This window comes from Chlorocebus sabaeus, chromosome 14 (genome assembly GCF_047675955.1).
Source record: "Chlorocebus sabaeus isolate Y175 chromosome 14, mChlSab1.0.hap1, whole genome shotgun sequence".
Classification (NCBI taxonomy): Eukaryota; Metazoa; Chordata; class Mammalia; order Primates; family Cercopithecidae; genus Chlorocebus; species Chlorocebus sabaeus.
Window position 1 is genome coordinate 32,420,995 of NC_132917.1, and position 23,478 is coordinate 32,444,472.

General features: G+C 40.5%; 1 protein-coding gene across 1 annotated transcript in view; it reads left to right on the forward strand.

The window, feature by feature from the left end:
* Positions 1–23,478, forward strand: part of TTC27 (tetratricopeptide repeat domain 27) — a 187,607-nt gene that overhangs the window by 73,348 nt on the left and 90,781 nt on the right. Inside the window, exon 10 of the mRNA XM_007970975.3 lies at positions 145–258. Coding sequence (XP_007969166.1) covers positions 145–258 — 114 coding nt within the window. The remainder of the gene's footprint in view (positions 1–144; positions 259–23,478) is intronic.

Genomic DNA, 23,478 nt, shown 5'->3' on the forward strand with positions numbered 1-23,478 from the left:
AAGAACTTTTTGTTCACTGGGAAGATTTTCAAATCTGTGTTTAACTGTACCCTGATATCTTTGGAAGACTTAATTTTGTCCTATTCAGAATGAGATCACCTAGCTTATCTCTTTTCTATGTTTTTTTCCTCCTGCTTCTATCAGTGTTTGCTTTCACAACCAAAGTTCTGGGCCATTCAGACATCGGCCTTGATCCTCCGGACAAAACTTGAGAGAGGAAGTACACGCCGAGTGGAACGGGCAATGAGGCAGACACAGGTAGGAATTAATGTGGCAATTTGTATGCTTCTTCCAACTCTCTATTGCTATCAATAAGCATACATGTTTGCTATGAATGAAAGAATGAGACGGCTTACATTTTACTCAAATAATTTGTTACTGTTTAGAGAATAAGTTCTATAATTTAACTTCTTGGTTCCAAAGCCCAGCTCTGTGACTTAGCAACTCTGTGAACTCGGTACTTAACCTCTCCAAACCTCATTTTCATCATCTGTAAAGAGGTTAATAATAATAATAACCGCACTTAGGCTGGGCATGGTGGCTCACGCCTGTAATCCCAGCACTTTGGGAGGCTGAGGCAGGTGGGTCATGAGGTCAGGAGTTCGAGACCAGCGTGGCCAACATGGCAAAACTTTGTCTCTACTAAAAATACAAAAATTAGCCAGGCATGGTGGCAGGTGCCTGTAATCCCAGCCACTTGGGAGGCTGAGGCAGGAGAATCGCTTGAACCCAGTAGGCAGAGGTTGCAGTGAGCCAAATTCGTGCCATTGTACTCCAGCCTGGCCAACAAGAGCAAGACTGTCTCAAAAAATTAAAAAAAAAAAAAATAATAATAATAATAATAGCACTTACAGGTTTATGGTAAGCATTAAAAGAGACAATATAAGAATAAATAAATAAAGATATGCAGCCCCATAGGTATGGGTTGTATAAAGAAATAAAATTCATCCTGATGCAAAAAATATTCATTAATGAACTAACCACATGTAAGATTAATCCATATTCAAGTAACGTTCTTCATTTAATGCTAATGTTTATTCCTATCCAATGAGTCAATAGCATTTAGTCTTTCACACATTTTCTCATAAACCATCCATGATGCAAATTTATTACCAAGAAAAATGGAAAATCTTGCAATAGATACAGGATTTCATAACGTCAGTGTCTTAGTCTGTTTGTGCTGCTACAACAATATACCTGAGACTAGGTAATTTAATTTATAAAGAATTGAAATTCATGTTCTCACAGTTCTAAAGGCTAGAAAGTCTAAGATCAAGGTGCTGGCGTATTTGGTGTCTGATAAAGCCTCGTTGCTCATGGATGGCACTGTCTGAGTGTTCTCATATGACAGAAGAGTGGAAGAGAATGAACCCATCCTTTGACACCATTTTATAAGGGCTCTAGTCTGGCTTATGAGGGCTCTGCCCTCAAGATTTAATAATTTCCTAAACATCCTACCTCCTAATACTTTCACATTGGCCATTAAGTTTCAACATATATATTTTGGAGGACACATTCAGACTACAGTAATTAATGAAAGTGATTTTTTTTTTTTTTACTTGTTTTTGGCACAGGGTCTTGCTCTGTTGCCCAGGCTGGAGTGCAGTGGCACAGTCTCGGTTCACTGCAACCTCTGCCTCTGGGGTTCAAGCAATTCTTATGCCTCAGCCTTCTGAGTAGCTGGGATTACAGGCGTGCACCACCATGCCCGTCTAATTTTTGTATTTTTAGTAAAGATGGAGGTTTCACCTTGTTGCTCAGGCTGGTCTCGAACTCCTGGCCTCCAGTGCTCTGCCCACCTCTGCCTCCCAAAGTGCTAGGATTACTGGCGTGAGCCACTGTGCCCAGCCAAAAATTTATTTTTATTTTATAAAAATTTCAAACCTACATAAAAGTCATGAGAACAGTATGAAGAATTCCCATATACCCTTCACCATGAGATCCTGTTTAGGCTTTATCAATTTGTCCTCATAACGTCCTTTGTAGCACAGGGATCCAAGCCTGGCATTTCACTGTCATATCCTTTCAGGCTCCTTTATTCCAGAACAATTCCTAGTCCTTTTTTGACCTTGATGGCTTTGATGCTTTTGAAGATTATGGGTTATTTTGGAGACTGCCCTTCAGTTTGAGTTTGTCTGATGTTTCATTATTTGATTCAGGTCATAGAATTTTGGCTGTCATATTATAGAAATAATGTAGTACTCTTCTCCCCTCAGGTGGCACATGATGTTCACTTATGCTGTCACTGGGGATGTTATTTGATCATTCAGTAAGCTTGTGTTTGTGAGATTTCTCCCCAAGTAAAGTTACTCTTTTCCTATTGTAATTAATAAACATTTTCAGGGAGTGGTATCGTTTGGGTATTTGTCCCCTCCATATCTCTTGTTGAAATGTGATTCCCATTGTTGGAGATGGGGCCTGGTGGGAGGTGTTGGGATCATGGGAACAGACCCCTCATGAATGTCCTAATGCCTTCTCCACAGTAGTAAGTGACTTCTCCCTCTGTTAGTTCATGTGAGAGCTTGTTTGAGAGAGCCTGGCCTCTCTTTTGTTTCCTTTCTCGCCATGTGATTCACTTGCTTCCCTCCCCTTCTGTCGTGACTAAAAGCTTCCTGAGGCTTCATCAGAAGCCGAGGTACCATGCTCGTATAGCCTGTAGAACCATGAGCCAAATAAACATCTTTTCTTTATAAATTACCAAGCCTCCGGTATTCCTTTACAGCAACACAAAACAGATTAACACAGGGAGTTACTATGAGACCATCTGATTTGTCATCTGACTTTCACCCATTGGTTTTAGCATTTATTCTTTTGTTTTTATATTTTTATTTATTTATTTTTACTTGCCACTATACTAATGAGGAGGTTTTAGCATTTTTAAAAAATGTGTGTATTTATTCATTTATTTCTTCTTAGAGACAGGGTCTTGCTCTGTTGCCCAGGTTGGAGTACAGTGGTGCGATCATTGCTCTCTGCAGCCTTCACCTTCTGTGCTCAAATATTCTTCCTGTCTCATCCCTCAGCCTTACCACTAGTTAGGGCTACAGGTGCATGCAACTGTGCCTGGACAGTTTTTTAATTTGTCATATGGGATCTCACTATGTTGTCCAGGCTGGTCTCAAACTCCTGACCTCCAGCAATCCTCCTGCCTTGGCCTCCCAAAGTGCTGGCATTATAGGTGGGAACCACTGTGCCTGGCCTGGTTTTATTATTTTTTGATGTATCTTCTCTGCATAAGTTAGCATTATGTATTGCCAACTGGTAATTTTCTAATTCCATGATTCTTTAATAATTTTTTAAATTGGTATTCTACTGTAAGGAAGAGCTTTCTCTTCTCATTTGTTTTTCTATGTATTTATTTACTTGATTGTGAACTCATGGATTCCTGTTTTATTTTATGGGGTGTAATCTTACATTTTCGTTACTTATTTACTTTTTTTTTTTTTTTGGAGACAGAGTCTTGCTTTGTCACCCAGACTGGAGTGCTGTGACATGATCTCGGCTCACTGCAACCTCTGCTTCCTGGGTTCAAGCAATTCTCCTGCCTCAGCCTCCTGAATAGCTGGGATTACAGGCGCCCATCACCACACCCAGCTAATTTTTGTATTTTTAGTAGAGATGGGGTTTCACCATGTTGGCCAGGCTGGTCTTGAACTCCTGATCTCAAGTTATCTGCCCACCTCAGCCTCCCAAAATGTTGGGATTACAGGCATGAGCCACCATGCCTGGCCTATCTTATTCTAAATTTCTTATTGTGACAAAATTTTAGCTCATTTGAATAAGTATTAAGCGTATTATTTGTTGCTGTATTAAAAATAAATCCACAGACAGAATGCTGTGATAAAAACAGAAGTGGGGTTTCTCTGTCAGAGAATGCTAATTTTAGAACCACAATATCCATTCTCCCTGCTCCCCGGTCTTTTTGTTTTTGAGATGGAGTTTCACTCTTGTCGCCCAGGCTGGAGTGCAGTGGTGCAGTCTTGGCTCACTGCAACTTCTGCCTCCCAGGTTCAAGCGATTCTCATGCTTCAGCCTCCTGAGTAGCTGGGATTACAAGCACGTGCCACTGTGCCCAGCTAATTTTGAATTTTTAGTAGAGACGGGGTTTCACCATGTTGGCCAGGCTGGTCTTGAACTCCTGACCTCAGGTGATCCACCTGCCTCTCAAAGTGCTGGATTACAGGCGTGAGCCACCGTGCCTGGCCCCCTTCTTTATTTTAGCGATAGAACCTCCTGAATTTTATCCAGGCATATGACTTCTGGTCCTCTTTTGCATGTTGGAGAGGCCAGGTAACTAAGTTGTGAACACTAGGATGTGGATGAAATAATATGTACCACTTCTGGGTCATACCCTTAAAAGGGAATGTGTGCTCTCCTGGTACTTTGTCCCTTCCCGTTGGCTGGGAAATCAGGAGAACTGGGCCGCCAACTTAGACCACAGATGTTTTGAAGTGGCTGAGCCCTTTTAGCAGTTCTGAGCCATTCATTGTTTTAGTCTATTTTCTGCTGTGATAACAGGATACCACACACTGGGTAATTTATGAAGAAAAGAAATTTATTTCTTATAGTTCTGGAGATTGGGAAGCCCAAGACCATGGTGCCAGGAGGTGGTGAGGGTCATCCCCTGGCAGAAGGGTAGAAGGCAAAAGGAAGTATATGCAAGAGAGAGCTCCCTTTTATAACAAAGCCACTTCCATGGTAATTAACCCACTCCCATGGTAACAGCATTAATCCATTCATGAGGGTAGAGCTTCTACCTCCCACCACTGTTGCATTGGTCACCAAGTTGCCAACACATGAACTTTTAAAGGACACATTCAAACTATAGCACTGTTGAATTTAGAAATGAAAGAGAAACAGAATTCTGTCTTGCTTAAGTCTACTTTTTGATCTTTTTGTTATAGCAGTTTAGCCTATATCCTAAGTAAGCAGGCTGAGGCAGGAGAATCATCTGAACCCAGGAGGCGGAGGTTGTAGTGAGCCAAGATTGTGCCACTGTACTCCAGTCTGGGTGACAGAATGAGACTCCATCTCATTAAAAAAAAAAAAAAAAAAGTAAGGCAGAGAGAAAAAAACGCTATTAAGAAAAAAAATGAGAAAATATATTTACTATTCATTAACTGGAAGTAGATTACCATAAAGGTCTTCCTCCTTATTGTCTTAACATCGAGTAGGCTGAGGAGGAGGAGCAAAAGGAGGAATTGGTCTTGCTGTCTCATGGACGGCAGAGGCGGATGAAAACCCATATATAAGCGAACCTATACAGTTCAAAGCAGTATTGTTTTATAGTGGAAAAAACTGGCAAACACTACCGTAACCTCGTGATTATGATTAATATCATTGGTGATAAAACCGTTGATACAGGTTCAGTATCCCTTATCTGAAATACTTGGGACCAGAAATGTTTTGGATTTTGGATTGTTTTCAGACTCTGAAATATTTGCATATACATAATGAGATATTTTGGGGATGGGACCCAAATCTAAACACAAAATTCATGTCACTAGGGTGCAACACCTGTTGAAAAGAAATAGAAAGAAGCAGAAGAAAATGTCAATCCAAGGTGTTGGCTCAGAGGAACCTACAGTATTTCCCACTTTGCTGTCTCCTTGGGCTGAAATGGCTGGACCTGTCCTCTGCCTTCTCTTCCCTATCACTGGATATGGGCAGCCTCAGGAACGGGCATGACCTCAGGCTAGGTGCTCTCTAGCTGAGGTGATGCTGAAAAAGCTGATAGTTCAAGGCAATCTGTTGTCCCCACTCCCGCAGCTAGACCTCACCATGTAGAGCAAAGAGGGAAGGTGAAGATGTAGTTGATTAGCATCTTCAATTATGGTGGATTACACCATTGTTTTAAAGTTTATTAAAAATTCAGTTTACACTAAAATTGTAAAATGTTGAAATGACTAAAACATAGTTATTTAAGGAAATACACATAATACTTTTTTTACATTATGGAAAAAGTTTAAGTGTCTGTTGTTGTTAAGGCTTCAGCCTTCTTTTTTTGTTTGTTTGTATTTGAGATGGGAGGTCTCACTCTCCCACCCACACTGGAGTGCAGTGGCGTGATCTCGACTCACTGAAACCTCTGCCTCTTGAGTTCAAGTGATTTTCCTGTCTCAGCCTCCCGAGTAGCTGGGACTACAGGCATGCACCGCCTGCTTAATTTTTTGTATTTGTAGTAGGGTTCGGGTTTTGCCATGTTGGTCAGGCTAGTTTTGGCCTTCTTAATAGAAATAGTGCTAGACTACATTCACTTATTGGTGAAGGACATATTGACCTAGAAATAATTTACCCTTTAGCCATCTCTTTCAATAACTTTGGCACATAAAATAAGTAGGTCAGCATTCATTTTTCTTTTATAGCATCTAATTAAACTAAAAAAGTGAATCTTTTATGTGTTTATAAGTATATAGCTTTTCTTTCTTTCTTTCTCCTTCCTTCCTTCCTTCCTTCCTTCCTTCCTTCCTTCCTTCCTTCCTTCCTTCCTTCCTTCCTTCCTTCCTTCCTTCCTTCCTTCGTTCCTTCCTTCCTTCCTTTCCTTTTCTTTTGAGACAGAGTCTCGCTCTGTCACCCAGGCTAGAGTGCAGTGGCGTGATCTCAGCTCACTGCAACCTCTGCCCTCCCGGGTTCAAGCGATTCTCCTACCTCAGCCTCCCAAGTAGCTGGGATTACAGGCACATGCCACCACGCCTGGCTAATTTTGGTATTTTTAGTAGAGACGGGTTTCACCATGTTGGCCAGGCTGGTCTTGAACTCCTGACCTCAAGTGATCCACCCGCCTCAGCCTCCCAAAGTGCTGGGGTTACAGGTGTGAGCCACCACGCCCAGCCTGTATATATCTATTCAATTCTAAACCTGCATTTGTGAAGATTATGTTTTTAGATATCAAATAACAAGAATGTGTTTGGGTGGGAAACATGGATTTAAAAGAAGGCTGGGAGCAGAGGCTCACACCTGTAATCCTAGCACTTTGGGAGGCCAAGGCAGGTGGATCACTTGAGGTCAGGAGTTCGAAACCAACCTGGCCAACATGGTGAAACCCCATCTCTAGTAAAAATACAAAACAATTAGCTAGGCATGGTGGTGGGCGCCTGTAATCCCTGCTACTCGAGAGGCTGAGGCAGAGAATTGCTTGAACCCAGGAGGTAGAGGTTGCAGTGAGTCGAGACTGCGCCACTGCACTCCAGCCTGGGCGACAGACCAAGACTCTGTCTCAAAAAAAAAAAAAAAAAAAAAAAAAAAAAAAAAATAAGACGAAGAAGAGTCAAATCACTGTGCTCTGGCATTTTTCCTTTGCATTGGCCTTACTATATTTGGGGTCTGTTCATTTTGCCATTCAAATGCTGCATTATCAAGAGAGTTGCGTAGCCCACTAACTGTAGAACAGAATTAGAGAGTTGTTACTTCTGCCCCCGCAGGGTAGTACTGTAGAAAATGCTCTTTACTTCCCCAACCCAGAAATCTTGGAAATTAGTCAGATCATGTGACAGGATGAATGTACAATTTGTCTGTTTCTGTCAGTGTTGAGGCATTTAGCTCATCATCTGAACTTCTGCCAATTCCCCTGATTCAGAACTTGATATTACTTTGTTTGTTGAAGTTACTGCATCCCTGAGGAAAAAGAGGAAAATGATTTTAAAATTACATGTATATATTAAGACAGTGTTGTGTTTTTTTAATTCTGTTTTAGTTTCTTTGAAAATCTGTTCCCTTCCACAGCAGTGTAAAGTGATAAAATGATAAACTGTTAAAAGTTGAGGAAAAGGCTGGGTGTGGTGGCTCACGCCTGTAATCACACCTAGCACTTTGGGAGGCCGAGGCGGGTGTATCACCTGAGGTCAGGAGTTCAAGACCAGCCTGGCCAAGATGGTGAAACTTTGTCTCTACTAAAAATACAAAAATTAGCTGGGCATGGTGGCGGGCGCCTGTAATCCCAGCTACTCAGGAGGCTGAGGCAGGAGAATTGCTTGAACCCAGGATGCGGAGGTTGTGGTGAGCCGAGATCGCGCCACTGCACTCCAGCCTGGTGACAGAATAAGACTCTGTCTGAAAAAGAAAAAAAAAAAGACTTGAGGAAAAATAAGCTAGAAAGGACCCCCCTAAGGAAAAGTTTGATCTTGTTCTATTATGTATTGAGGAGATGCAGGTGTGATGAAGTCAGGTAACCTTGCCCCAGTTTGTCTGGCTAGTTAGTGACAGTCTGGACTACACAGACTTACACGGTTGCAGGCAGTTACACTGAAGGCTTCAACGGCAAGTCCTAAGGAATGGCAGATTTGGAAGAGATCTCTAAGTGAGACATGCCAAACTTGAAAAGAAAATGTTTCACCATACCTAAAGGTAAATAAATCACGATTATAAGATCCGCAGAAGAAGAAGGAACTCCAAATTGAGGACAATCTATTAAAAACATCTTGTCTTCTGAAATTATTTTAGGCTGCAATTTTGTATTGCATGTTCAAGGCAGTGGTGATGTTAGTGACAATGAAGAAAATCATGTTTATGGAAACTATTTTAATGGCTATGATTCAGAAGCTGCTTGAAATAAAATAAGATTATATTCTTCAGTAATCATTTATACCCTACTTTTCTACCAGTGGAGTATAAAATAGTGTTCTCTATCGTCATTCAGCCTTTCCGTCCCAATCTGATCTAAATTCTTTTTTTTTTTTTTTTTTAATGAGAGAGAGTCTCACTTTGTCACCCAGGCTGGAGTGCAATGGCATGATCTCGGGACTGCGACCTCTACCTCCTGGGCTCACCTGATTCTCCTGCCTTAGCCTCCCAACTACAGGTGTGCGCCATCATGTCTGTCAATTTTTGTATTTTTTTTAGAGACAAGGTTTCACCACATTACCCAGGCTGGTCTTGAACTCCTGGGCTTAAGCTATTCACCTTCCTTCGCCTCCCATAGTGTTGGGATTACAGGCGTGAAACACTGCACCCACCCTTAAATTCTTATATTCAACATTTTATCATAAGATCACATCCTTTTATATGCTGTGGTTCGTGTGCATCTCCCAAAGTTGATGTGCTGGAATCTTAATCCTCAATGCAAAAGTATTGAGAAATGGCACCTTTAAGAGGTGATTAAGTCATTCATGGATTAATGCCAGTATTTCAGGGGTTAGGTTCCTGATAAAAGAATGAGTTTGGCTTCCTTCCCTCTATCTCTCTTGCTCTCACTCTCCCTCTTGTGCCTCTGCCATGGGATCATGTAGCAAGAGGTCTTTTCCAGATACAGGCCCTTCCATCTTAGACTTCCCCGTCTCCAGAACTATAAGAAGTAAAATCTCTGCTCATTGTAGGTGACCCAATCCTAATATTCTGTTACAGCAACACAAAGGGGCTAAAACATTTTGTAATCCAAATGTGAAGCAAATTAATGGAAACTACATACATTCAAAGGGACCATCTTATTTATGTCCAAACCAAAACATTTTTGAAAAAAAAATTGTGCAAACCAAATTTGTCATTGTCTTCTTTCATATCAAACTCCTTTTACTTGGTGTTAGATAAACTCAGTTCAGTCTTTGGAGATCAATGTTAGATTGTTTTATGTTTATTACTGAAATAATCTTGATAATGAATTTAATTACTTGGTTATCTCTTACACCTGTTAATTTAAGTCATGAAAGTCTATCCCTGTCCAAGCAGTTGTGCCTCTGAAGATGTTTGCCCAACAAGGAAATTTTTCTTCCTCCTTGGATTTCTGGGAGGACATTGCATTGAATTGGAAATTTGAGATTATTGCAGTTTTCTGTCCCTGGAGTCTGTTTATACTGCAATTTGACTTTCTTAACTGTGGTAATGAAGTCAGATTTCACAATTTTTAAATGACTTTTTTCTTCTTAGAATATTTGTTCTTTTTTTTTTTTTTTGTCTTTTAACTTAGCCTCAGGGGTACATGCGCAAGTTTGTTAGATAGATAAATTGTGTGTCTCAGGTTTTGGTGTACAGATTATTTTGAAACTCAGGTAATAAGCATAGTACTCATTAAGTAATTTTTCAATTCTTATGCTCCTTCCACCCTCCACCCTCAAGTAGGCCCCAATGTCTGTTGTTCCCTTCTTTGTGTCCATGTGTACCCAACGTTTAGCTCCCAATTACAAGTGAGAGTATGCACTATTTGGTTTTCTGTCCCTGCATTAGTTTGCTTAAGTTAATGGCCTCTGGCTCCATCTTTGTTGCAGCAAAGAACATAAACTTGTTCTTTTTTATGGTTCTGTAGTATTCCATGGTGTATATGTACCCCGTTTTTTTGAGACGGAATCTCGCTCAGTCGCCCGGACTGGAGTGCAGTGGCGCAATCTCAGCTCACTGCAAGCTCCACCTCCCAGGTTCACACCATTCTCCTGCCTCAGCCTCCCAAGTAGCTGGCACTACAGGCGCCTGCCACCATGCCCAGCTAATTTTTTGTATTTTTAGTAGAGACAGGGTTTCACTGTGTTAGCCAGGATGGTCTCGATCTCCTGACCTCGTGATCCGCCTGTCTCAGCCTCCCAAAGTGCTGGAATTACAGGCGTGAGCCACTGTACCTGGCCATGCCTACCCCATTTTCTTTATTTAGTCTACTGTTGATGGGAATTTAGGTTGAGTACATGCCTTTGCTATTGTGAATAGTGCTGCAATGAACATACACACACATGTGTCTTTATGGTAGACCGATTGATAATCTTTTGGGTATATACACAGTAATGAGATTGCCGAGTCTGATGGTAGTTCTGTTTTAAGTTCTTTGAGAAATTGCCAAACTGCTTTCCACAATGGCTGAACTAATTTACATTCTCACCAACAGTATATAAGCGTTCCCTTTTTTCCACAACCTCTTTAGCATGTTGTTTTGTGACTTTTTAATATCCATTCTGACTGTTGTGAGATGGTATCTCATTGTAGTTTTGATTTGTATTTCTCTAATGATTAGTGATGTTAAGTGTTTTTTTCATATGCTTGTTGGCTGTGCATATGTCTTCTTTTGAAAAGTGACTGTTCATGTCCTTTGCCCACTTTTTAATGGGATTGTTTTTTGTTTTTTGTTTAAGTTCCTTATAGATTATGGATATCAGACCTTTGTCGGGTGCATTTGCAAATATTTTCTCTCATTCTGTAGATTGTCTCTTTACTCTGTTGATAGTTTGTTCTGTTGTGCAAAAGCTCTTTTGTTTAATTTGGTTCAGTTTGTCAATTTTTGTTGTTGTTGAAATTGCTTTTGGCATCTTTGTCATGGAGTCTTTGCCAGTCCCTACACTGAGAGTAGTATTTTCTAGGTCATCTTCCAGGGATTTTATAGTTTTTGGTTTTACATTTAAGTCTTTAATCCATCTTGGGTTGATTTTTGTATATGGGGTCAGAAAGGGGTCCAGTTTCAGTCTTCTACATGTGGTTAGCCAGTTATCCCAGCACCATTTATTTAATAAGGAGTCCTTTCCCCATTGCTTGTTTTTGTCAACTTTCTCCAAGATCAGATGGTTGTAGGTGTGCATCTTTGTTCCTGGGCTCTCTATTCTGTTTCATTGGCCTGTGTGTCTGTTTTTGTACCAGTACCATGCTGTTTTGGTTTCTGTGGCCTTGTGGTACAGTTTGAAGTATGCTAATGTGATTCCTCCAGCTTTAGAACATCTGTTCTTGATACTGTGTAGTTGCATGCATGCTTTGAAGGAGTGGGGATTTTTATCATGGTTAATTATGGAGGGAGGAAGACCCAAAACACCATGTTTGTTACCATTGTGGAGATTATTGCTCCTGTGTGGGCTGAAACATTTCTCTTTAAAGTTGGTAGTCCTTTCTTTATATGGCCCTCATGACCTATCTCATTAATTTCTAGTAATGATTAAGGGTATGTCATAATGAAACCCTTGATTGGAGGAATATTAGTCACAGTAATGTACTGTCAAGATTTGTTACTCTGAGGCTTGTACTTGTGTTTGAGTAATTTGAGAAAGAGAACCTTTATGTTTTTTTTTTTTTTTTTTTAAATACTGATGGAATTACCACACTCTGCAGGAATTAGATGTAACACCTGGACCAAGTCCACGGTCAGTAGTAGTGAAGTGTGTTTTGTGTTTTTAAACTATGTCACTCTTCTTGTTTTAATTATATAAATGATACTGCTCATTATAAAAATATAAGCAATATGGAAGTGGAAAGTAAAAAACAACAGCTTCCTTTTCCTCTTGCTTGCCTTCCAGTCTCAACAATTTATACCTTCTAAACCTCTTTCTGTGCGTAAACATAAATATACTTTGACATAAGTGGGATCATCCAGTCTTCATTGCTTTATACCTTTTCCCTCTAAACATAACAGCTTGATCAGCTCTGCATGCCAATACTTGTGAATCTAGCTCATTCGTTCCAGCAGCCATATGTTACTCTTTTAAATAGAAGTGCTACAACTTATTTAACTAATCCTCTATTTTTGAAAGTGTCCTTTAATTAATATTTTATTTTTAAACTGCATATTAAAAATTTTAGTACTGCATATAATAAAATAGTTCACTCAGGAGGATTTTAAATGAAAGATATAAATTCTTCCCCAATTCTGAGTTCACTTTTAGCTATTTCTTTTTTAGTTGTTATTCTAGTGGTTTCCATTATAACTTTAAGTATTTACATTTCTTTAATACTTCTGTCTCTTGATTTGTCAACTTTTTAGATAGAATCTGTTGATTCCACACTATAACTAAGGAAGAAATCAGCGCACCTCTCATCTCCTCTTCCATTTTTATGTTATTTTTCAATTGTTGGAGTTGTTACTCTATATTCTGTTGGGTAATTTTTGTCACGTATGTTTGTTCTATATATATATATATATATATATTTTTTTTTTTTTTTCTTTCAGAGACAGGGTCTCGCTCTGTTTTCCAGGCTGGAGTGCAGTGGTACAAACATGGGTCACTGTGCAGCCTTGACCTCTTGGACTCAAGTGATCCTTCCACCTCAGCCTCCTCAGTAGCTAGGACCATAGACACCCGCCACCATGCCAGGCTAATTTTTAAGTTTTTTGTAGAGGCAGGGTCTTGCCATGTTGTCCAAGCTGGCCTCAGACTTTTAGGCTCAAGCAATCCTCCAGCCTTAATCCCCCAAAGTGTTGGGATTACAAGTGTGAGCCACTACACCTGGCTCAGATTTTTTTTTTTGAGACAGTCTTACTCTGTCACCCAGGCTGGAGTGCAGTGGCATGATCACAGCTCGCTACAATCTTGAACTCTTGGGCTCAAGTGATCCTCCTGTTTCAGGCCCCCACGCCAAACTAATTTGCAGTATTTTTGTTGAGACAGGGTCTTACTACATTGCCCAGGCTGATCTCAAACTTCTGACCTCAAGTGATACTGCCACCTCAGCCTCCCAAAGTGCTGGGATTACAGGCGTGAGCCACTGTGTCTGGCCTATATGTTGAATTTTTTAAAACTTCAACCCAGTCTTACAGCATTGTAATGATGATGCTGTGAGTGTACTGATTGTTGATTATACACCAAATGGTGCAATTGGACCCATGGAGAAGGAAATGCAGTGCTTTGTGTCTAAGTGTTTGCCACTTAAAGGAAGCTGTCACAAGAATCAAGGTCCAGGGGATTCTCCACTGAATTTTTTTTTTGCTCTTTGCATGGTCAGCTACCACTGCTGCTTTCCTGTTAGTTATTGTCTTTCTTGTTTCCTTTTTTGTTTTTTTGTATTGCCTCATTGCGTAATTTTTTCATATGAAGAACAAATGTAGTTAAATTTGCGTCTTTGTGAAAAGTATTTTTCCATCATAATTCAGGAGTTTGGGTGTATAGAATTCTAGTTGCAAAATCATTTTTCTTTAGGACTTTAAATGAAGTCATTACCTTAATATCTCCTGTCATCCAAGTTTGCTAGTAAGTATGGCAGTCTGATTTTTGTCTTGTTTTAAGTTCTTTCTTTTCTTCTTGTTCTGAAATTTTTTAGAATTTTCTCTTTATTTTTTGGAATTCTGGATGTATCTAAATTTGACCATGGGCTCTGGAGTCATACTGCCTGGTTTCTGTTCCCAGCGCTACCATATAATATACCTGCTTATACCTTGGACAAGCTACTGAACGTCTCTATGCCTCAGATGGCTCACATAAATAATGGAATAAATGGAGTTTTTATGAGCATTGTATGAGTTAATATTTAGATCAGCATCTCAGGTTGGAAGTGCTTAATAAATGTTAGTTATATAATTATTATTTCTCTTTCTGGATTATATATTGGGTTATTTAAATAGAAGCAATTATGGCTCTATAAATGAAACAATTTAATTATACTTTAATTAATTATACTTTTTTCTTCATTCTTTAAAAAACTTCTTTATCCAATTCAGTTCTGCATTTGGAATTTTAGTAGAACTATGTAGAGACCTCCCAGATCTATCTTCTGTGCCTCTTCTAAGCTGTTTGTCTTTTTTATTGCAGTTATAGGAGATTTCTCCCATCTTTTCTCCTGTATTACTAATTTTGACCATAAGCCCAATTAATAATATTTAGTCCATTCATAAATTTTTTTATTTTGACAATTATTTTTAATTTCCAGTAAATCTGCATTTTTCTGATTGTCCTTTTTCATAATAGTCTTTTGTGTTTTACAGATACAGTACCTCATTTAAATTTATTTGCGCATTATTAATTAGAATTTTAAAAATTATTCCTGTGAATTATCTATCCTCAGGTATGACCTGTCTTATATGTTCCTCTTGGCCTTTCTTTTTCATGGGTATTGCTTTTTCTTAAATGGCTGATGATTGCCAAAGCCGATTGTGTTGATAGTTAGCACAAGTCCCCTCTGTAGCGGTGTGGGTCTCATTGTCTTAGAGGCTTTTCCACTGAGTGCAGGGCTGACTGCAGACTCTGCACCGTGACCCGAGAGTGGCTAACTAGCAGGCTTCTATAGGGTTGGCATGGGTCTTCCCTCTAAATCTTCCCCTAAGGCTCTGAACCAGGAATCTGAGGCAACTGGGCACTCTTGCTGTTATAACAAAGATGCTTCTCTTTTTAAATAAGCCTCATACCTCCTGTTGCTTCATTCTTTCATTCCTTTCCTTCTGAACAGACATGTGAGGTCTGAGATAGTATCTCCTAAGTGGTGCAAGAAGGCACTGTGCTTAACCAAGCCTAGGGGGCAGAGGAGGCATCCAGAGGAGCTGGTAGCAGGATCAAGATCCCAAGTGAAAAGCCACAAAAAAAGGATAGAGACCCAGTGAGGAGAACCTCCTCTCAGTATGGTGTCTGAAGCATTGGCCAGTGGTTCTGAGCTACGGAAGTCATAGTATGGAATGCAGGATCACCCTCACCAGAGTGACATCCAACAGATGAAACTGTGCATAGAGCAGTGGACTAAACAATGTATGAGATATTCTTAGATAATACACTCAGGGAGGCTACAAAAGATACAAAAGGCTTTGCAGTGATTGGGAGAGGGACCTAGTCATCAAGAAAAAAGGTCAAAATGTTTAAAGGATGGAATAGCAGGGTCAGAAAGAGATGCAACAACCCAGATGACAGGTATTGAGGTTAACTATATGGGAAACTTATATTAGCTCTGCATCAAATATATTAACACAGGACCTCCTTTTATGCCCCTAGACCAGAGCAAGATCTCAGGTCAAAGCAGCTCTTCAGAATTGCCTTCTGCATGTGCTCATAAAGAAGAACATTGGGCAGCAATACAGTAGTTTGGGACAGAGAGCTAGCTTATGAAGATCATCTCAACTTGAGAATAATTAAGTAAGTGTGTGGTTCTCAAAGGGGTGAGACTATGATTACAAGAAAGAAGCTAACAGACACAACTGCAGGAGGTAATATTTAGTAACTCTAAGCTGGAGACAATACAGCATGATCTCAGATGCAGATCTGGGTTTCCCAGTACCCCCAGAGTTTCCCATGAAGACATCCAGGGATAGAGGATGCCTCCCTGTGGATGTACAGTACCAGAAGCTCCCCTTGGTATTCTCACAGGGGGAACGGATGGTTTATGCCAACCTGCCACCTCCCATCCCCCAGCCAAATATTGATCATGAGGGTAAGTCTCCCTCAGCGGCCCAGGCTTCTGACCTGTCTTAGCTCCATTCTAAATTTTATGAGAAGGGGCTTTCAGAAGTCTAGTTGTATCCTGTAGCTAATAATAGCAACATAATATGTGAATTATGTTACTTCAGGGTCTTCACTTCTCAGGTAGACTCAGTAAGGAGTGCTCCAACACTCCTTACTTTCTGTCCTTATTGCTGACTGGCCTCTCCCCATTCTTATTGGCACCTTCATTGAAAAATCAACGGACCGTATGTATATGGTTTATATTTGGCCTCTGTTGTCACAGCTGTGTTTTAGCATTTATTAATTCTATTATGCTCTATTTGGAAACCTTTCCTTCATAACAGCTAGAATGTGAGCTTCTTGAGGGGTCAGTTTCTATATTTTACTTATTTTTAAACTCACAAAATGAACACTCAATGGATGTTTGCTAAATGATTAATTAGAAAAATGGAATTTTGAATTACTTATTAGCAGGACTAATTGAGAGTTAGCTGAGTTAAAGACTATGTTTTCATCTGGCACTTCAATAATCTGAGAGCTGTAGAGACCAGCCTTTCTGATATCATTCCAGTACAAATTTTTAGTGTAGTAACAAATCCCAGTGCCAAAGCTAACAGGAACAGAATAGTCACTGTGATTACACTGAGATTAACATAGGGTAGTAATTCAGTTTGGTCGGTTGTGTTTTTTTAAGGGAAAGGAAAAGAGATGAAGCCATTTTCTTATTGGGTTTCCTAAAAAATAGTGAATTAATGCATAAATCACTACCCCATGTGCTTCTAAGAAGTAATAAGAGCCTAAAGTTCAAATTAACTCCTTAATTTATGGGAAATATGTTCATTCTGTATTTTTTAGCATACCAGAAGACAAAGCTTTCCTTTAGTCATTTATTCTGTATTAAAGATTTCTCTCTCATGTGTTAGCATCTCAGAATATTCACGTGCTCTATTGTGTTTTCACGTATCTTCTTCACAGAAGTACGTCCACGTGCATTATACTTGGCAGACTTGGTATTGCCCTTGATGTGTAACTATTTGTTTGAGTAGAGAATCTCCAGCTGCCATTATGGAGTCATTAAAGAAGGACTGGGAAGTGGAGTGCAGCACATGATCTAGTCATTTAAGCTGACCGTGGCTGTATTTGGTTTGCCTAATGAGTGGGTATGGCTTCAAAATTTGAAAAATTACATTTGATTTTCATGCTTATTTTAAATCCCTCTAAATGTAAGGTGCTTATAATGGACAAATAGAAGTTTAGAGCTTTTCATGACTCTTGACCTTCTCTCTCAGTAATATTTAAGAATTTTTAATAACAGGTCTCAATGAGGAGTCATTTAGTTGTAAGGGACAGAAACCCAATTCAAACTGGCCATAGAAAAGGAAATAAATTGGCTATTATAACTGAGAGTTCTAGGGATATCCCAGTCTCGGAGATAGCTGGATTCAGGGGTTCAAAGAGATCATCAGGCCTTTCTTTTTCTCTCTTTTCCCATCCTCATTCTCATATCTTTGCTTTTCTCCACCTTCTTCGGTATCAGGAAGGTTGTTGTCACAATAGCACCAGATTTCATTATCCATAGACTTCACAATCCAAGAGGAAGAGAAATCACAAATTGCTATGGCCAAGATTGTTAAACTTCCTCACTTCATGTGGGCTTCACTTTTCTTTCTCTCTATTCTTTTCCTTCCTTCCTTCCTTCCTTCCTTCCTTCCTTCCTTCCTTCCTTCCTTCCTTCCTTCCCTCCCTCCCTCCCTCCCTCCCTCCCTCTTTCCTTCCTTCCTTCCTTCCTTCCTTCCTTCCTTCCTTCCTTCCTTCCTTCCTTCCTTCCTTCCTTCCTTCCTTCCTTCCTTCTTTCTTTCTTTCTTTCTTTCTTTCTTTCTTTCTTTCTTTCTTTCTTTCTTTCTTTCTTTCTCTTTCCTTCCTTCTTTTCTTTTCTTTCTTTTTTTTTCAGGGTCTTGCTGTGTCACCCAGGCTGGAGTACAGTGGAGTGATTATAACTCACTCTAGCCATAAGCTCCAAGGCTCAGATCATCCTCCTGTCTTTGCCTCCCAAGTAACTGGGACTATAGGCACACACAACCATGTCTGGCTAACTTTTTAATTTTTTTGTAGAGTTGAGATGTTGCTATATTGCCCGGGTTGGTCTTGAACTCCTGCCTCCAGTGATCCTCCCACCTCAGCTTCTGAAAGTACTGGGATTCTGGGTATAAGTCACCGTGCCTGGCTTCACTTTCCTTAGGGTGGGCATGGCTGTCAAGTCAACCTCATACCAATGGTGATACTTGTGAAATGGAATAGTGCTTGGTACATAGTCAATCTTCAATAATCGTCGACTCTTATTATCATCTTCACTTTATAGGAGGGAAAGTTTAGGTACAAGAGTAAGAAAACTGCCATTCCTTCATAACTGATTAAAAGCAGTCATTACTACCTGAGAAACCTGAACAACATTGAGATAATTACAGTGCCTCTTGTATAGTGCGCTGTGTCATGCTGTCAAGATTTTCAAATATCTGAGATATGAACATGTGTCTTTCATTCTGGCTCTGTATTTCATCTGCATTAATAACTATGTGCATTTGAAAGTTATTGAAAAGTATATTAGGAGTTGCTCATGTGATTGTAGCTGTGGTTTTATTTGTTGGAATAATTATAGTTGCTACTGTTTATACAGAGCTGTGTGTAGTTACTACCATTTAATTAACTGTGTATTGTTACTTCCATTTACTGAACACTCATATGCCAGATGGTAACTAATCCTAGGGTAGAGGCATTATCTACATTTTTACTGATGAAGAAACTGAGGGACAGAAAGTTTAAATTACTTACCCAAGGTCTCATAGCTGAGCTAGAGTTCAACTCAGGTCCACCTGATTTAGAAGTTCATGCTTTTATCCACTATGCCCTACTTTCTAAGGAAGCTATGAGAACTGGCTTACAAAGGAAACGTGATATCAGTAGAAGACTGGCATCATCTGGAGGAAAGGAGTGGAATGAGCACAGGCAGGAAGAAGTTAATCGAGACTTTTGTGAGAAAGGTTTAGGTTGCAGAACTCTTAAGTCCTATAATTAAGTTGGAAGGGGAGGGAAGAAATGGAGGGCACAGAATCTCAGGATATGGTCCTGTGTGGGAAAAGAACATGTAAATGGATGAATGAAATTGGCTTCTGATAAGTCCAAGAAAGGGGGCTGCCCGGAGGGACCCTGATGGACTGAATCCAGGATATGAACTTCCTGAGAATAGAGGGGTAAAAAATATGCAACGACTAGCTTATAGGTAAGTGGGATAAGAGTGGGACAAGTAACACACAATATAAAGTAACCTTTACTAGTGATACTAAAAAACAGCCCTAGAAAGTTACAGAAAAGTGAAAAGTGGGTAATAATAAAGGAATGTATTAATGGGATGAAGTAAAATATACTCGCGTAAAGCACACTTTCAAAGACACTAAATAATGACTTTAGTCAGATTCCCAAGGAGGAACGGACTTAAGTTCTTTGGACAAGGTCAGATTATGATGATTGAATTCATGCTTTAGTTTTCCCTGTGATAACACTCTGCGTACATCTTAACATCCTTACACAACATTTTCCAAATTTGCTGAATGGTGGGGGGTGGTTAAAATATAGATCTTCAGCCTAGCCCCCAGAGATTCAGGGTCAGCGTGTTGGTGATGATTATGGGCATGTTTGGGAAAGGCTGTTTTAAGTAGAGGTAGCCTGTCATTCTTTAGCATCTCCAGATGTTTTTCTCTCTCCCCAAGTACACATAGAACAGAGGCCAAATGGGTATGCACCAAGCTCTGGGGTATAGTGCTGTAATTTAATGGATGAATGCCAGCAGGAACCTTTAAGGTGTTATTGAGGGCCAACTATCTGGGACCAGTTGAAATTGAGCTCACTTAGAACAGATGCCTTGCATTTGACTGACATTTACTCAGGAAAGTAGTAGCTAATTATTATTAGACTCAGCTCCTCTCTCCCTCCCCTCCCCTCCCCTCCCCTCCCCTTCCCTTCCTTTCCTTTTCTTTTCTTCTTTCTTTGTCTTGCTCTATCACTCAGGCTGGAGTGCAGTAGCATAATCATAGCTCACTGCAGGCTCAACCTCCTGGCCTCAAGTGATCCTTCTGCCTTGGCCTCCCAAAGTGTTACGATTGCCACCAACTGGCATACGCAAACTATTTTTTTTTAGAAAGGATAATACTAAGAGTTTAAAACATTCACTCAGGTTTTAATAATAAATAAATATTTGTTATTCTTTGCCCTTATAAAATTTGCAGATTGTAAACAGGTCGACTTGTGCTTTCATGAAGACACTAATGTCTTAAGACACCAAGCAGAGTCCCTTGGAGAAGTTTTGGGAGAAAATTGGAGGTAGATGGGCTGTAGGGAAGGCAGAAGAACTTGTACTTTTACTAATCCTAAGGCAGAAGTTATCAAATATGGCTTGTGGATCCCTGGGAGTCCTTAGGCCATTTCAGAGTGTCCATAGGTCAAAACCATCTTCATAATAAGGGCGCTGAGATATTGTTTGCTTTTTCACTGTGTTGATATTTGCATATTGGTCCAGAAGCAGTGGAGGGCGGGGGAGTCAAACTCCTGGCCCCTTTGTCAAAATCAAGGTAGGGGCACCGGACTAGGGACACCAGACTGTGTTAGTAGTCACTGAATGCTTTACCACCACAGTTTTTTTTAAATTTTTTAAAAGACGGTTGTGTTTACAAATGTTTTTGATGAAGCAGTATTATTTTGTCGTCTTTACCCTTAAGAACATGCCTTTTTAAAATTCTATGTGATAAAATGGAAAGTGCTTACAAAAAACTTGTGCCACTTGCTAAAGTACAATGGTTGTCTCAGGAAGAAACTTTTTCCCATGGAACATTATTTTTGCTTGAAAGGACTATTGACAGATGAACTGGTTATTCAGACTTGGGTATTTGGTAGAAATTCCCCAAAAAATAAATGAAGTAAGTGCATCACTTCAAGGAAAATAATTGACAATATTTATTACTGTATTAGTCTGTTTTCATGCTGCTGATAAAGACATAGCCAAGACTGGGTAATTTATACGGGAAAAGGGGTTTAATGGACTTAGAGTTCCATGTGGCCAAGGAGGCCTCACAATCTGGGTGGAAGGCAAGGAGGAGCAAGTCCCATCTTACGTGGATGGCAGCAGACAAAGAGAGAGCTTATGCAGGGAAACTACTCTTTATAAAACCATCAGATCTTGTGAAACTTATTCACTATCATGAGAACAGCACAGGAAAGAGTTGCCCCCATGATTCAGTTACCTCCCACTGGGTCCCTCCCACAACCTGTGGGAATTCAAGATGACATTTGAGTGGGGACACAGACAAATCATATTATTTCACCTCTGGCCCCTTCAAATCTCATGTCCTCACATTTCAAAATCAATCATGCCTTCCCAGCAGTCCCCCAAAGTCGTAACTCATTTCAGCATTAACTCAAAAGTCCACATTCCAAAGTCTCATCCAACACAAGGCCTAAGAACACATAGGCCCTTCTGCCTATGAGCCTTAAAATCAAAAGCAAGTTAGTTACGTCCTAGATTCAATGGGGTACAGGCATTGGGTAAATACAGCCATTCCAAATGGGAGAAATCGGCCAAAATAAAGGGGCTGTGGGCCCCATGCAAGTCCGAAATCCAGCAGGGCAGTCAAATCTGAAAGCTCCAAAATGATCTCCTTTGACTTCATGTCACACCAGTTCATACTAATGGAAGAGGTGGGTTCTCATGGTCTTGGACAGCTTTGCTCCTGTGACTTTGTAGGGTACAGCTTCCCTCCTGGCTGCTTTCATGGGCTGGCATTGAGAGTCTACAGCTTTTCCAAGCACACGGTGCAAGTTGTCAGTGGATCTACCATTCTGGGGTCTGGAGGATGGTGGCCCTTTTCTCACAGCTCCACTAGGCAGTGCCTCAGTAGGGACTCTGTGTGGTGGCTCTGACCCTACATTTCCCTTCCACACTGCCCTAGCTGAGGTTCTTCATGACAGCCTGCCCCTGCAGCAAACTTCTCCCTGACACAGGCATTTCCGCGCATCTTCTGAAATCTAGGTGGAGGTTCTGAAACCCAAGTTCTTGACTTCTGTGCACTGGCAGGCTCAACACTAAAAGAAGCTGCCAAGGCTTGAGGCTTGCACCCTCTGAAGCCATGGCTCAGGCTCTACATTGGCCTCTTTCAGCCACAGCTGGAATGGCTGGGACATAGGGCAGCAAGTTCCTAGGCTGCACACAGAACAGGGACCCTGGGCCCAGCCCACAAACCACTTTTTCCTCCCAGGCCTCTGGACCTGTTATGGGAGTGGCTGCTGCGAACACCCCTGATTCCCTGGAGACATTTTCCCCATAGTCTTGGGGATTAACATTCAGCTCCTGGTTACTTATGCCAATGTCTGCACCTGGCTTGAATTTCTCCTCAGAAAATGGGATTTTCTTTTCTATTGCATTGTCAGGCTGCAAATTTTCTGAACTTTTATGCTCTGCTTCCCTTATAAAACTGAATGCCTTTAACAGCATCCAAGTCACCTCTTGAATGCCTTGCTACTTAGAAGTTTCTTCCACCAGATACCCTAAATCATCTCTCTCAAGTTCAAGGTTCCACACATCTCTAGGGCAGGGGCAAAATGTCTTCAGTCTCTGTGCTAAAACCTAACAAGAGTCACCTTTGCTCTAGTTCCCAACAAGTTCCTCATCTCCATCTGAGACCACCTCAGCCTGGATTTCATTGTCCATATCATTATCAGCATTTTGGTCAAAGCCATTCAACAAGTCTGTAGGGAGTTCCAAACTTTCCCACATTTTCCTGTCTTCTTCTAAGTCCTCCAAACTGTTCCAACCTCTGCCTATTGCCCAGTTCCAAAGTTGCTTCCACATTTTTGGGTATCTTTCCAGCAGCGCCCCACTCTACTGGTACCAATTTACTCTATTAGTCTGTTTTCATGCTGCTGATAAAGACATGCCCAAGACTGGGTAATTTACATAGGAAAACGGGGTTTAATGGACTTACAGTTTCACATGGCTGGGGAGGCCTCACAATCATGGTGGAAGGCAAGGAGCAGCAAGTCACATCTTACATGGATGGCAGCAGGCAAAGAAAGAGAGCTTGCGTGGGGGAACTCCACTTTATAAAACCATCAGATCTCATGAGATATATTCACTGTCACGAGAACAGCACAGGAAAGACTTGCCCCCACGATTCAGTGACCTCCCACCAGGTCCCTCCTACAACATATGGGAATTCAAGATGAGATTTGGGTGGGAACACAGCCAAACCATATCGGTTACCAATGATGAAATTTTGAACTTCCAAGAAAAAAATGAGAGTTTTGGAAAACCTCTATCTGCAACTGTGAACTTCATACCTTCCCAATATTTCAAATATTGAGACAAGATTTTTCTGATGAGATTGATGGTGATATTAATGCA